This window comes from Electrona antarctica, assembly GCF_951216825.1.
Source record: "Electrona antarctica genome assembly, contig: scaffold_92, whole genome shotgun sequence".
Lineage (NCBI taxonomy): Eukaryota > Metazoa > Chordata > Actinopteri > Myctophiformes > Myctophidae > Electrona > Electrona antarctica.
This window is the reverse complement of record NW_027638697.1, coordinates 154,389-170,366: the sequence shown is the minus strand read 5'-3', so window position 1 is coordinate 170,366 and position 15,978 is coordinate 154,389. Positions and strand designations below refer to the sequence as shown.

The 15,978-nt window shown below is 38.7% G+C and overlaps 1 protein-coding gene across 1 annotated transcript in view; it reads left to right on the top strand.

Annotated features, from left to right (window-relative positions):
* Nucleotides 1–15,978, top strand: part of ddx1 (DEAD (Asp-Glu-Ala-Asp) box helicase 1) — a 64,999-nt gene that overhangs the window by 39,145 nt on the left and 9,876 nt on the right. Inside the window, exons 22-24 of the mRNA XM_079530725.1 lie at nt 2,455–2,527; nt 4,030–4,072; nt 14,497–14,592. Coding sequence (XP_079386851.1) covers nt 2,455–2,527; nt 4,030–4,072; nt 14,497–14,592 — 212 coding nt within the window. The remainder of the gene's footprint in view (nt 1–2,454; nt 2,528–4,029; nt 4,073–14,496; nt 14,593–15,978) is intronic.

Here is a 15,978-nt window from a genome sequence, read left to right as displayed (position 1 = left end):
TGTGTGTGTGTGTGTGTGTGTGTGTGTGTGTGTGTGTGTGTGTGTGTGTGTGTGTGTGTGTGTGTGTGTGTGTGTGTGTGTGTGTGTGTGTGTGTGTGTGTGTGTGTGTGTGTGTGTGTGTGTGTGTGTGTGTGTGTGTGTGTGTGTGTGTGTGTGTGTGTGTGTGTGTGTGTGTGTGTGTGTGTGTGTGTGTGTGTGTGTGTGTGTGCGTGCGTGCGTGCGTGCGTGCGTGCGTGCGTGCGTGCGTGCGTGCGTGCGTGCGTGCGTGCGTGCGTGCGTGCGTGCGTGCGTGCGTGCGTGCGTTAGGCAGACAATCGTTCATAACCATGGATTTGGATTGAAGATCATCTCTTTAGTTTTTGTGGTGTTTAACATAAGGTGGCTATTATCACACCAGTCTTTAAAGTTATTGATCTCACTGATATAGCCCACAGGGCGTTCAACAATATGTACAAATAAGACTGACAAGCTGAGTTGTCAGTAGCTGGATTTGAACACACAACCTTGCGGTCCAAGGGCAAGAGGTCGACTGACTGAGCTACACGGAGACAATCAGTTACTCCATTGTTAACAGGAAAATCATTCAGTGTTTGTTCAGCATAAGTACTCAAACTTTAGTGTGTGTGTGTGTGTGTGTGCGTGCGCGCGCAATTTTCATTGGCTCATAAAAACTTCAATTTTTCACCTAACAAAAATGTGCTACGATTATTTGGTCCAAAGTTCACGTGTAGAAGTTTTCGTGCATTTTGAGCAAAGATTCTGGGAGGAGTTACATTTGAACTGTTTTTCATATAATTCAAAATGGCGGGTGATCTAAAGGTCAGAGGTCAAAAGTCAGAACACGAAAGTTGTTCGGCATGAGGAGACACATATGTGTATCAAAGTGTCATTGCCAACGGTCAAACGGTTCATGAGATATGCACGTTCAAAGTTTGCAAGTTTTGCATCAATTGAGTGCTATAGCGCCACCATTTGGCCAATCGTGATGGGCTTCGCATAGTAAAGTGACATAAGCATATGTGTGTATTAGAGGCAGAAGAATAATTTTCACAAAACAGCAATTTTCATTGGCTCATAAAAACTTCATTTTTTCACTTAACAAAAATGTGCTACGATTATTTGTCCGTATAGGTCCAAAGTTCACGTGTAGAAGTTTTCGTGCATTTTGAGCAAAGATTCCGGGAGGAGTTACATTTGAACTGTTTTTCATATAATTCAAAATGGCGGGTGATCTAAAGGTCAGAGGTCAAAAGTCAGAACACGAACGTTGTTCGGCTTGAGGAGAAACATATGTGTATCAAAGTGTCATTGCCAACGGTCAAACGGTTCATGAGATATGCACGTTCAAAGTTTGCAAGTTTGCAAGTTTTGCATCAATTGAGTGCTATAGCGCCACCATTTGGCCAATCATGATGGGCTTCGCATAGTCACCGTTTGGCATGGTCCTCTATCATGTTGACAAGTTTTGCGAAAACCGACTGCACGGTTCAGTCAGAACAGCTATTTTTGGCGGAAGGAGAATAAAATAAAGTACTGATCATATAATTCAAAATGGCGGGTGATCTAAAGGTCAGAGGTCAAAAGTCAGAACACGAAAGTTGTTCAGCATGAGGTGACGCATATGGGTATCAAAGTTCCATTGCCAACGGTCAAACGGTTCATGAGCTATGCACGTTCAAAGTTAGCATTTTCAATTGAGGGCTATAGCGCCACCATTTGGCCAATCGTCTTGGGCTTCGCATATTCACCGTTTGGCATGGCCCTCTACCAGATTACCGCGTTTCACGAAAACCGACTGCACCATTCAGTCAGAACAGCTATTTTTGGCGGGAGAAGGAGAAGAAGAAAAATAAACACAAAAACAATAAGTGACCAAAGTCACTGCGTGACTTCTTGGTCCCTAAAAAAAAGAATTGTAGATCTGCTATTTTCGCTGTGAATACATCAGGTGAGCCTTGAGATGTTGACTTGTCCATCGGTGTGCCTGGCCCTAGCCTTGAGGCACACAAGGTTTGATATGTTGACTTGTCCATCGGTGTGCCTGGCCCTGGCCTTGAGGCACACAAGGTTTGAGATGTTGACTTGTCCATCGGTGTGCCTGGCCCTGGCCTTGAGGCACACAAGGTTTGATATGTTGACTTGTCCATCGGTGTACCTGGCCCTGGCCTTGAGGCACACAAGGTTTGAGATGTTGACTTGTCCATCGGTGTGCCTGGCCCTGGCCTTGAGGCACACAAGGTTTGATATGTTGACTTGTCCATCGGTGTACCTGGCCCTGGCCTTGAGGCACACAAGGTTTGAGATGTTTACTTGTCCATCTGTGTGCCTGGCCCTGGCCTTGAGGCACACAAGGTTTGAACATCAACACATGTCTTTAAATTAAACTCACTCAGGTGTTTTCCCCTCACTGTTGTTATGGATGTTATACTCACTGTTATGGATCTGTCTTTGCAGTGATCAACGTGACCCTCCCAGACGAGAAGCAGAACTACGTGCATCGCATCGGCAGAGTGGGCCGAGCCGAAAGGTTCGTTTGGGTGGACCACATGTTAATGAGTGTCTATGGGTGGACCACATGTTAATGTGTGTATGGGTGGACCATATGTCAATGAGTGACTATGGGTGGACCATATGTTAATGAGTATATGGGTGGACCATATGTTAATGTGTGTCTATGGGTGGACCATATGTTAATGAGTATATGGGTGGACCATATGTTAATGCGTGTCTATGGGTGGACCATATGTTAATGAGTGCATATGGGTGGACCATATGTTAATGTGTATATGGGTGGACCATATGTGAATGTGTATATGGGTGGACCATATGTTAATGGGTGTATATGGGTGGACCATATGTTAATGTGTATATGGGTGGACCATATGTTAATGAGTGTCTATGGGTGGACCATATGTTAATGAGTGTCAATGGGTGGACCATATGTTAATGTGTATATTGGTGGACCATATGTTAATGAGTGTATATGGGTGGACCATATGTTAATGAGTGTCAATGGGTGGACCATATGTTAATGTGTATATTGGTGGACCATATGTTAATGAGTATATGGGGGGACCATATGTTAATGTGTATATGGGTGGACCATATGTTAATGAGTGTCTATGGGTGGAACATATGCTAATGAGTGTCTATGGGTGGACCATATGTTAATGTGTATATGGGTGGACCATATGTTAATGTGTATATGGGTGGACCATATGTCAATGAGTGTATATGGGTGGACCACATGTCAATGTGTGTCTATGGGTGGACCACATGTTAATGCGTGTCTATGGGTGGACCATATGTTAATGAATGTCTATGGATGGACCATATGTTAATGCATGTATATGGGTGGACCATATGTTAATGCGTGTCTATGGGTGGACCATATGTTAATGCGTGTCTATGGGTGGACCATATGTTAATGAATGTCTATGGGTGGGCCATATGTTAATGTGTGTCTATGGGTGGACCACATGTTAATGAGTGTATGGGTGGACCACATGTTAATGACTGTCTATGGGTGGACCACATGTTAATGAGTGTCTATGGGTGGACCATATGTTAATGAGTGTCTGGGTGGACCATATGTTAATGAGTGTCTATGGGTGGACCATATGTTAATGAGTGTCTATGGGTGGACCATATTTTAATGAGTGTCTATGGGTGGACCATATGTTAATGCGTGTCTATGAGTGGACCACATGTCAATGAGTGTATGGGTGGACCATATGTTAATGCGTGTCTATGACAACGCATTAACCCACAGGCCCCAAATTAGAGTCTGGAAAAGTTTGGCGTGAACGAGTGTGTCCAATACCCCGTGATTTGGGGTATTGGAATTTGGCTTGTGGGTAAAAAGCTACTCATCTCATTGGCTAATCTTGTTTTAGGGGTAAAAAGCTACACATCTCATAGGCTAATCTTGTTTTAGGGGTAAAAAGCTACACATCTCATTGGCTAATCTTGTTTTAGGGGTAAAAAGCTACACATCTCATTGGCTAATCTTATCTCTCAATCTGACAGGATGGGATTGGCCATCTCTCTGGTTGCCATGGAGAAAGAGAAGGTATGTTGTATTTGTATCTATTTTCATCCAAGCTAAACCCTTTACCTCTAAACTACTGCTAAACCCTTTACTCCTAAACTACTGCTAAACCCTTTACCCCTAAACTACTACTAAACCCTTTACCCCTAAACTACTACTAAACCCTTTACCCCTAAACTACTACTAAACCCTTTACCCCTAAACTACTGCTAAACCCTTTACCTCTAAACTACTACTAAACCCTTTACCCCTAAACTACTGCTAAACCCTTTACCCCTAAACTACTACTAAACCCTTTACCCCTAAACTACTACTAAACCCTTTACCTCTAAACTACTACTAAACCCTTTACTCCTAAACTACTGCTAAACCCTTTACCTCTAAACTACTGCTAAACCCTTTACCCCTAAACTACTGGTAAACCCTTTACCTCTAAACTACTGCTAAACCCTTTACCTCTAAACTACTGCTAAACCCTTTACCTCTAAACTACTGCTAAACCCTTTACCCCTAAACTACTGCTAAACCCTTTACCCCTAAACTACTACTAAACCCTTTACCCCTAAACTACTGCTAAACCCTTTACCCCTAAACTACTGTTAAACCCTTTACCCCTAAACTACTGCTAAACCCTTTACCCCTAAACTACTACTAAACCCTTTACCCCTAAACTACTGCTAAACCCTTTACCCCTAAACTACTGCTAAACCCTTTACCCCTAAACTACTGCTAAACCCTTTACCCCTAAACTACTGCTAAACCCTTTACCTCTAAACTACTGCTAAACCCTTTACCCCTAAACTACTGCTAAACCCTTTACCCCTAAACTACTGCTAAACCCTTTACCCCTAAACTACTGTTAAACCCTTTACCCCTAAACTACTACTAAACCCTTTACCCCTAAACTACTGCTAAACCCTTTACCCCTAAACTACTGCTAAACCCTTTACCCCTAAACTACTACTAAACCCTTTACCCCTAAACTACTGCTAAACCCTTTACCCCTAAACTACTACTAAACCCTTTACCCCTAAACTACTGCTAAACCCTTTACCCCTAAACTACTGCTAAACCCTTTACCCCTAAACTACTGCTAAACCCTTTACCCCTAAACTACTACTAAACTCTTTACCCCTAAACTACTGCTAAACCCTTTACCCCTAAACTACTGCTAAACCCTTTACCCCTAAACTACTGCTAAACCCTTTACCCCTAAACTACTACTAAACCCTTTACCCCTAAACTACTGCTAAACCCTTTACCCCTAAACTACTACTAAACCCTTTACCCCTAAACTACTGCTAAACCCTTTACCCCTAAACTACTGCTAAACCCTTTACCCCTAAACTACTGCTAAACCCTTTACCCCTAAACTACTGCTAAACCCTTTACCCCTAAACTACTACTAAACCCTTTACCCCTAAACTACTGCTAAACCCTTTACCTCTAAACTACTACTAAACCCTTTACCCCTAAACTACTGCTAAACCCTTTACCCCTAAACTACTACTAAACCCTTTACCCCTAAACTACTACTAAACCCTTTACCTCTAAACTACTACTAAACCCTTTACTCCTAAACTACTGCTAAACCCTTTACCCCTAAACTACTGCTAAACCCTTTACCCCTAAACTACTACACCCTTTACCCCTAAACTACTGCTAAACCCTTTACCCCTAAACTACTACACCCTTTACCCCTAAACTACTGCTAAACCCTTTACCTCTAAACTACTGCTAAACCCTTTACCCCTAAACTACTACACCCTTTACCCCTAAACTACTGCTAAACCCTTTACCCCTAAACTACTGCTAAACCCTTTACCCCTAAACTACTGCTAAACCCTTTACCTCTAAACTACTGCTAAACCCTTTACCCCTAAACTACTGCTAAACCCTTTACCCCTAAACTACTGCTAAACCCTTTACCCCTAAACTACTGCTAAACCCTTTATCCCTAAACTACTGCTAAACCCTTTACCCCTAAACTACTGCTAAACCCTTTACCTCTAAACTACTGCTAAACCCTTTACCTCTAAACTACTGCTAAACCCTTTACCCCTAAACTACTACTACACCCTTTACCCCTAAACTACTGCTAAACCCTTTACCCCTAAACTACTGCTAAACCCTTTACCCCTAAACTACTACTAAACCCTTTACCCCTAAACTACTGCTAAACCCTTTGGTCCTCATTCACAACGGAGTTTACGCTCATAAAGTGACGTTACGTGAGCGGAGCGTGAGCGGACAGGCATTTACGTGGATTCCCACATTACGTGGGAATTCATGAACTTGAACGTGAACTTGACGGTGACGTTGGATTGTCGGAATCTCCGCTAAAAGCTGCGCCAGCTCAGAGGGTAGTGTACGGCTTTCGTAGATTTATTCAGAAGGCTTTAGTCTTCATGCTGAATCAATTAAAAGTCCCCAAATCTCATATAAAATATGTAGGCATGTGTCCAAAACATTGCTCAGCACATACAATTATAGCTTATATTGTTAAAAAACAAACTCACAATTATAATAAGAACATACACTTATCTGCATTCTGCACTGTACGAATCCAACGTTGTTTAGTGTAGTAATGCCTGCAGTAGGCCTATTTAAATTGTTTTGTTCTTATGGATCTCCTTTGAGTCAGTCTGACCGACGGTGTGTGTATGTGTGTGTGTGTGGGGGGGACAGCAGCATGCTGCTGCTGAACAGTCCAATCTGATTAGCCCTATACAAAAATAGAAGTCCACATTATTGCATCAGCGCGTGCTATTCGGCCAGTCATAGTTTTAAGCCAGCTCACCTTAATGAATTATAATATGGGCAACTGTAGCTAGGCTGTAGACTACTACATTGATCTCATCATGAGATCAATCAAGTTTGGTGCCAAATGTCCCGCGAATCATTTTAATATGACGACATCATGAAATTAACCTGCACTTAGGCTGACAAAGAGGATCTGACAAAGAGGATATAGGCTACCCGCCGTATATGGTTGAAAATGTATATGCCTACGTGTCCATGATCAGAACAAATCCATTCTCCACATGGCATTCAGACATGGCATTCAGTGAGATGATATTGATCCCTGCATGAATCAATGCAGCTCTGATAAGTATCGGATATCTATTTTACCTCTATGGCGAGTGTGCAATTGTTCTTTCTTTTTTTATATAACCCTGCAGTGCATTCATCAGTAAGGGCTTTTATCCTTGCCGAGTTGTAATATAGCATTTGGTCGTGTGGTGAACAGTAGCCTACAAATTAACTTCTTTCTCATTATGTGAAAGTAACTGTAACATCAGTTAACTTATTAACGTTCTGACATTTAACAAGGAGTGAAGCAATGCGTGCCAAGTTGGCAAGTTTCGTTATTATAATACATATAACTCGCGCTGTTTGCTTGAACATCTGTCCGTGCAGAGACCCGCCTGTCAAAATTAACTGCTCTACAAGCTCATCGCGGCTGTTGTATATAATTTAAAACATGGGAATCCTCTGTGCAGTCTATGATGACGTATTTCGATATTTCCTGTTGCCTTATATGGTCGTGGATGTTCCATCAAACCAGGCGACACCAGGCGAATCGCTTGGAAAAAATGCGGAAAGGATACACTCGGCGATACGCACAAATGAAGTGATTACACCTGGTTCCCTGAATAACACGGGACTTAACCGTAGCCTGATCAGACGGATTTTCCGCTATCTATACGCATGACCTTTACGCTTCCGTTACACTGTGGCGTATTTCTCCTTTGTGAATGAGGACCTTTACCCCTAAACTACTACTAAACCCTTTACCCCTAAACTTCTTTGCCCTTTTTCTTTTTTCTTTTTTACTAGTTTGCAAAACATTTTTGAATATATAGTTAAAATATCCGATCTACAAGCTCACAACGTGACGATGTAGATCTACAAGCCCACAACTTGTCGATGTATACATGTTTGTGTGTATTACCATGGTAACGGGTGTATTTATACATGTTTATGTGTGTATTACCATGGTAACGGGTGTATTTATACCTGTTTATGTGTGTATTACCATGGTAATGGGTGTATTTATACCTGTTTATGTGTGTATTACCATGGTAACGGGTGTATTTATACCTGTTTATGTGTGTATTACCATGGTAACGGGTGTATTTATACCTGTTTATGTGTGTATTACCATGGTAATGGGTGTATTTATACATGTTTATGTGTGTATTACCATGGTAACGGGTGTATTTATACATGTTTATGTGTGTATTACCATGGTAACGGGTGTATTTATACCTGTTTATGTGTGTATTACCATGGTAATGGGTGTATTTATACCTGTTTATGTGTGTATTACCATGGTAATGGGTGTATTTATACCTGTTTATGTGTGTATTACCATGGTAACGGGTGTATTTATACATGTTTATGTGTGTATTACCATGGTAACGGGTGTATTTATACATGTTTGTGTGTATTACCATGGTAACGGGTGTATTTATACATGTTTATGTGTGTATTACCATGGTAACGGGTGTATTTATACATGTTTATGTGTGTATTACCATGGTAATGGGTGTATTTATACATGTTTATGTGTGTATTACCATGGTAACGGGTGTATTTATACATGTTTGTGTGTATTACCATGGTAACGGGTGTATTTATACATGTTTATGTGTGTATTACCATGGTAACGGGTGTATTATACCTGTTTATGTGTGTATTACCATGGTAACGGGTGTATTATACCTGTTTATGTGTGTATTACCATGGTAACGGGTGTATTATACCTGTTTATGTGTGTATTACCATGGTAACGGGTGTATTTATACATGTTTATGTGTGTATTACCATGGTAACGGGTGTATTTATACATGTTTATGTGTGTATTACCATGGTAACGGGTGTATTTATACATGTTTATGTGTGTATTACCATGGTAACGGGTGTATTATACCTGTTTATGTGTGTATTACCATGGTAACGGGTGTATTATACCTGTTTATGTGTGTATTACCATGGTAACGGGTGTATTATACCTGTTTATGTGTGTATTACCATGGTAACGGGTGTATTATACCTGTTTATGTGTGTATTACCATGGTAACGGGTGTATTATACCTGTTTATGTGTGTATTACCATGGTAACGGGTGTATTTATACATGTTTATGTGTGTATTACCATGGTAACGGGTGTATTATACCTGTTTATGTGTGTATTACCATGGTAACGGGTGTATTTATACCTGTTTATGTGTGTATTACCATGGTAACGGGTGTATTTATACATGTTTATGTGTGTATTACCATGGTAACGGGTGTATTTATACATGTTTGTGTGTATTACCATGGTAACGGGTGTATTTATACATGTTTGTGTGTATTACCATGGTAACGGGTGTATTTATACCTGTTTATGTGTGTATTACCATGGTAACGGGTGTATTATACCTGTTTATGTGTGTATTACCATGGTAACGGGTGTATTATACCTGTTTATGTGTGTATTACCATGGTAACGGGTGTATTATACCTGTTTATGTGTGTATTACCATGGTAACGGGTGTATTTATACATGTTTATGTGTGTATTACCATGGTAACGGGTGTATTTATACATGTTTATGTGTGTATTACCATGGTAATGGGTGTATTATACCTGTTTATGTGTGTATTACCATGGTAATGGGTGTATTTATACCTGTTTATGTGTGTATTACCATGGTAACGGGTGTATTTATACATGTTTGTGTGTATTACCATGGTAACGGGTGTATTTATACATGTTTGTGTGTATTACCATGGTAACGGGTGTATTTATACCTGTTTATGTGTGTATTACCATGGTAACGGGTGTATTATACCTGTTTATGTGTGTATTACCATGGTAACGGGTGTATTATACCTGTTTATGTGTGTATTACCATGGTAACGGGTGTATTATACCTGTTTATGTGTGTATTACCATGGTAACGGGTGTATTATACCTGTTTATGTGTGTATTACCATGGTAATGGGTGTATTTATACCTGTTTATGTGTGTATTACCATGGTAACGGGTGTATTATACCTGTTTATGTGTGTATTACCATGGTAACGGGTGTATTTATACATGTTTATGTGTGTATTACCATGGTAACGGGTGTATTATACCTGTTTATGTGTGTATTACCATGGTAATGGGTGTATTTATACCTGTTTATGTGTGTATTACCATGGTAACGGGTGTATTATACCTGTTTATGTGTGTATTACCATGGTAACGGGTGTATTATACCTGTTTATGTGTGTATTACCATGGTAACGGGTGTATTATACCTGTTTATGTGTGTATTACCATGGTAACGGGTGTATTTATACCTGTTTATGTGTGTATTACCATGGTAACGGGTGTATTATACCTGTTTATGTGTGTATTACCATGGTAACGGGTGTATTTATACATGTTTATGTGTGTATTACCATGGTAACGGGTGTATTATACCTGTTTATGTGTGTATTACCATGGTAATGGGTGTATTTATACCTGTTTATGTGTGTATTACCATGGTAACGGGTGTATTATACATGTTTATGTGTGTATTACCATGGTAACGGGTGTATTATACCTGTTTATGTGTGTATTACCATGGTAATGGGTGTATTTATACCTGTTTATGTGTGTATTACCATGGTAACGGGTGTATTATACCTGTTTATGTGTGTATTACCATGGTAACAGGTGTATTATACCTGTTTATGTGTGTATTACCATGGTAATGGGTGTATTTATACATGTTTATTTGTGTATTACCATGGTAACGGGTGTATTATACCTGTTTATGTGTGTATTACCATGGTAACGGGTGTATTATACATGTTTATGTGTGTATTACCATGGTAACGGGTGTATTATACCTGTTTATGTGTGTATTACCATGGTAACAGGTGTATTATACCTGTTTATGTGTGTATTACCATGGTAATGGGTGTATTTATACATGTTTATTTGTGTATTACCATGGTAACGGGTGTATTATACCTGTTTATGTGTGTATTACCATGGTAACGGGTGTATTATACATGTTTATGTGTGTATTACCATGGTAACGGGTGTATTATACCTGTTTATGTGTGTATTACCATGGCAACGGGTGTATTTATACATGTTTATGTGTGTATTACCATGGTAACGGGTGTATTATACCTGTTTATGTGTGTATTACCATGGCAACGGGTGTATTTATACATGTTTATGTGTGTATTACCATGGTAACGGGTGTATTATACCTGTTTATGTGTGTATTACCATGGCAACGGGTGTATTTATACATGTTTATGTGTGTATTACCATGGCAACGGGTGTATTTATACATGTTTGTGTGTATTACCATGTTAACGGGTGTATTTATACATGTTTATGTGTGTATTACCATGGTAACGGGTGTATTTATACATGTTTATGTGTGTATTACCATGGTAACGGGTGTATTTATACATGTTTGTGTGTATTACCATGTTAACGGGTGTATTTATACATGTTTATGTGTGTATTACCATGTTAACGGGTGTATTTATACATGTTTGTGTGTATTACCATGTTAACGGGTGTATTTATACATGTTTGTGTGTATTACCATGTTAACGGGTGTATTTATACATGTTTGTGTGTATTACCATGTTAACGGGTGTATTTATACATGTTTATGTGTGTATTACCATGTTAACGGGTGTATTTATACATGTTTATGTGTGTATTACCATGGTAACGGGTGTATTTATACATGTTTGTGTGTATTACCATGGTAACGGGTGTATTTATACATGTTTATGTGTGTATTACCATGGTAACGGGTGTATTTATAGTGTATTACCATGGTAACGGGTGTATTTATACATGTTTATGTGTGTATTACCATGGTAACGGGTGTATTATACCTGTTTATGTGTGTATTACCATGGCAACGGGTGTATTTATACATGTTTATGTGTGTATTACCATGGTAACGGGTGTATTATACCTGTTTATGTGTGTATTACCATGGCAACGGGTGTATTTATACATGTTTATGTGTGTATTACCATGGTAATGGGTGTATTATACCTGTTTATGTGTGTATTACCATGGTAACAGGTGTATTATACCTGTTTATGTGTGTATTACCATGGTAATGGGTGTATTATACCTGTTTATGTGTGTATTACCATGGTAACAGGTGTATTATACCTGTTTATGTGTGTATTACCATGGTAATGGGTGTATTATACCTGTTTATGTGTGTATTACCATGGTAACAGGTGTATTATACCTGTTTATGTGTGTATTACCATGGTAACGGGTGTATTATACCTGTTTATGTGTGTATTACCATGGTAACAGGTGTATTATACCTGTTTATGTGTGTATTACCATGGTAATGGGTGTATTTATACATGTTTATTTGTGTATTACCATGGTAACGGGTGTATTATACCTGTTTATGTGTGTATTACCATGGCAACGGGTGTATTATACATGTTTATGTGTGTATTACCATGGTAATGGGTGTATTATACCTGTTTATGTGTGTATTACCATGGTAACAGGTGTATTATACCTGTTTATGTGTGTATTACCATGGTAACGGGTGTATTATACCTGTTTATGTGTGTATTACCATGGCAACGGGTGTATTATACCTGTTTATGTGTGTATTACCATGGTAACGGGTGTATTATACCTGTTTATGTGTGTATTACCATGGTAACGGGTGTATTTATACCTGTTTATGTGTGTATTACCATGGTAACAGGTGTATTATACCTGTTTATGTGTGTATTACCATGGTAACAGGTGTATTATACCTGTTTATGTGTGTATTACCATGGTAACAGGTGTATTATACCTGTTTATGTGTGTATTACCATGGTAACGGGTGTATTATACCTGTTTATGTGTGTATTACCATGGTAACAGGTGTATTATACCTGTTTATGTGTGTATTACCATGGTAACAGGTGTATTATACCTGTTTATGTGTGTATTACCATGGTAACAGGTGTATTATACCTGTTTATGTGTGTATTACCATGGTAACAGGTGTATTATACCTGTTTATGTGTGTATTACCATGGTAACAGGTGTATTATACCTGTTTATGTGTGTATTACCATGGTAACGGGTGTATTATACCTGTTTATGTGTGTATTACCATGGTAACGGGTGTATTATACCTGTTTATGTGTGTATTACCATGGTAACAGGTGTATTATACCTGTTTATGTGTGTATTACCATGGTAACAGGTGTATTATACCTGTTTATGTGTGTATTACCATGGTAACAGGTGTATTATACCTGTTTATGTGTGTATTACCATGGTAACGGGTGTATTATACCTGTTTATGTGTGTATTACCATGGTAACAGGTGTATTATACCTGTTTATGTGTGTATTACCATGATAACGGGTGTATTATACCTGTTTATGTGTGTATTACCATGGTAACGGGTGTATTATACCTGTTTATGTGTGTATTACCATGGTAACGGGTGTATTATACCTGTTTATGTGTGTATTACCATGGTAACGGGTGTATTATACCTGTTTATGTGTGTATTACCATGGTAACGGGTGTATTATACCTGTTTATGTGTATTACCATGGTAACGGGTGTATTATACCTGTTTATGTGTGTATTACCATGGTAACGGGTGTATTATACCTGTTTATGTGTGTATTACCATGGTAACGGGTGTATTATACATGTTTATGTGTGTATTACCATGGTAACGGGTGTATTATACATGTTTATGTGTGTATTACCATGGTAACGGGTGTATTATACATGTTTATGTGTGTATTACCATGGTAACGGGTGTATTATACATGTTTATGTGTGTATTACCATGGTAACGGGTGTATTATACATGTTTATGTGTGTATTACCATGGTAACGGGTGTATTATACATGTTTATGTGTGTATTACCATGGTAACGGGTGTATTATACATGTTTATGTGTGTATTACCATGGTAACGGGTGTATTATACCTGTTTATGTGTGTATTACCATGGTAACGGGTGTATTATACATGTTTATGTGTGTATTACCATGTTAACGGGTGTATTATACCTGTTTATGTGTGTATTACCATGGTAACAGGTGTATTATACATGTTTATGTGTGTATTACCATGGTAACGGGTGTATTATACATGTTTATGTGTGTATTACCATGTTAACGGGTGTATTATACCTGTTTATGTGTGTATTACCATGGTAACAGGTGTATTATACATGTTTATGTGTGTATTACCATGTTAACGGGTGTATTATACCTGTTTATGTGTGTATTACCATGGTAACAGGTGTATTATACATGTTTATGTGTGTATTACCATGGTAACAGGTGTATTATACATGTTTATGTGTGTATTACCATGGTAACAGGTGTATTATACATGTTTATGTGTGTATTACCATGGTAACGGGTGTATTTATACAACAGGTGTGGTACCATGTGTGCGCCAACCGAGGCAGAGGCTGCTACAACACTCGACTGAAGGAGGACGGAGGCTGTACCATCTGGTACAATGAGAAAGAGGTAGAGTACATGTTTAAGTACATCTGGTACAATGAGAAAGAGGTAGAGTACATGTTTAAGTACATCTGGTACAATGAGAAAGAGGTAGAGTACATGTTTAAGTACATCTGGTACAATGAGAAAGAGGTAGAGTACATGTTTAAGTACATCTGGTACAATGAGAAAGAGGTAGAGTACATGTTTAAGTACATCTGGTACAATGAGAAAGAGGTAGAGTACATGTTTAAGTACATCTGGTACAATGAGAAAGAGGTAGAGTACATGTTTAAGTACATCTGGTACAATGAGAAAGAGGTAGAGTACATGTTTAAGTACATCTGGTACAATGAGAAAGAGGTAGAGTACATGTTTAAGTACATCTGGTACAATGAGAAAGAGGTAGAGTACATGTTTAAGTACATCTGGTACAATGAGAAAGAGGTAGAGTACATGTTTAAGTACATCTGGTACAATGAGAAAGGTAGAGTACATGTTTAAGTACATCTGGTACAATGAGAAAGAGGTAGAGTACATGTTTAAGTACATCTGGTACAATGAGAAAGAGGTAGAGTACATGTTTAAGTACATCTGGTACAATGAGAAAGAGGTAGAGTACATGTTTAAGTACATCTGGTACAATGAGAAAGAGGTAGAGTACATGTTTAAGTACATCTGGTACAATGAGAAAGAGGTAGAGTACATGTTTAAGTACATCTGGTACAATGAGAAAGAGGTAGAGTACATGTTTAAGTACATCTGGTACAATGAGAAAGAGGTAGAGTACATGTTTAAGTACATCTGGTACAATGAGAAAGAGGTAGAGTACATGTTTAAGTACATCTGGTACAATGAGAAAGAGGTAGAGTACATGTTTAAGTACATCTGGTACAATGAGAAAGAGGTAGAGTACATGTTTAAGTACATCTGGTACAATGAGAAAGAGGTAGAGTACATGTTTAAGTACATCTGGTACAATGAGTAAGAGGTAGAGTACATGTTTAAGTACATCTGGTACAATGAGAAAGAGGTAGAGTACATGTTTAAGTACATCTGGTACAATGAGAAAGAGGTAGAGTACATGTTTAAGTACATCTGGTACAATGAGAAAGAGGTAGAGTACATGTTTAAGTACATCTGGTACAATGAGAAAGAGGTAGAGTACATGTTTAAGTACATCTGGTACAATGAGAAAGAGGTAGAGTACATGTTTAAGTACATCTGGTACAATGAGAAAGAGGTAGAGTACATGTTTAAGTACATATGGTACAATGAGAAATAGGTAGAGTACATGTTTAAGTACATCTGGTACAATGAGAAAGGTAGAGTACATGTTTAAGTACATCTGGTACAATGAGAAAGAGGTAGAGTACATGTTTAAGTACATCTGGTACAATGAGAAAGAGGTAG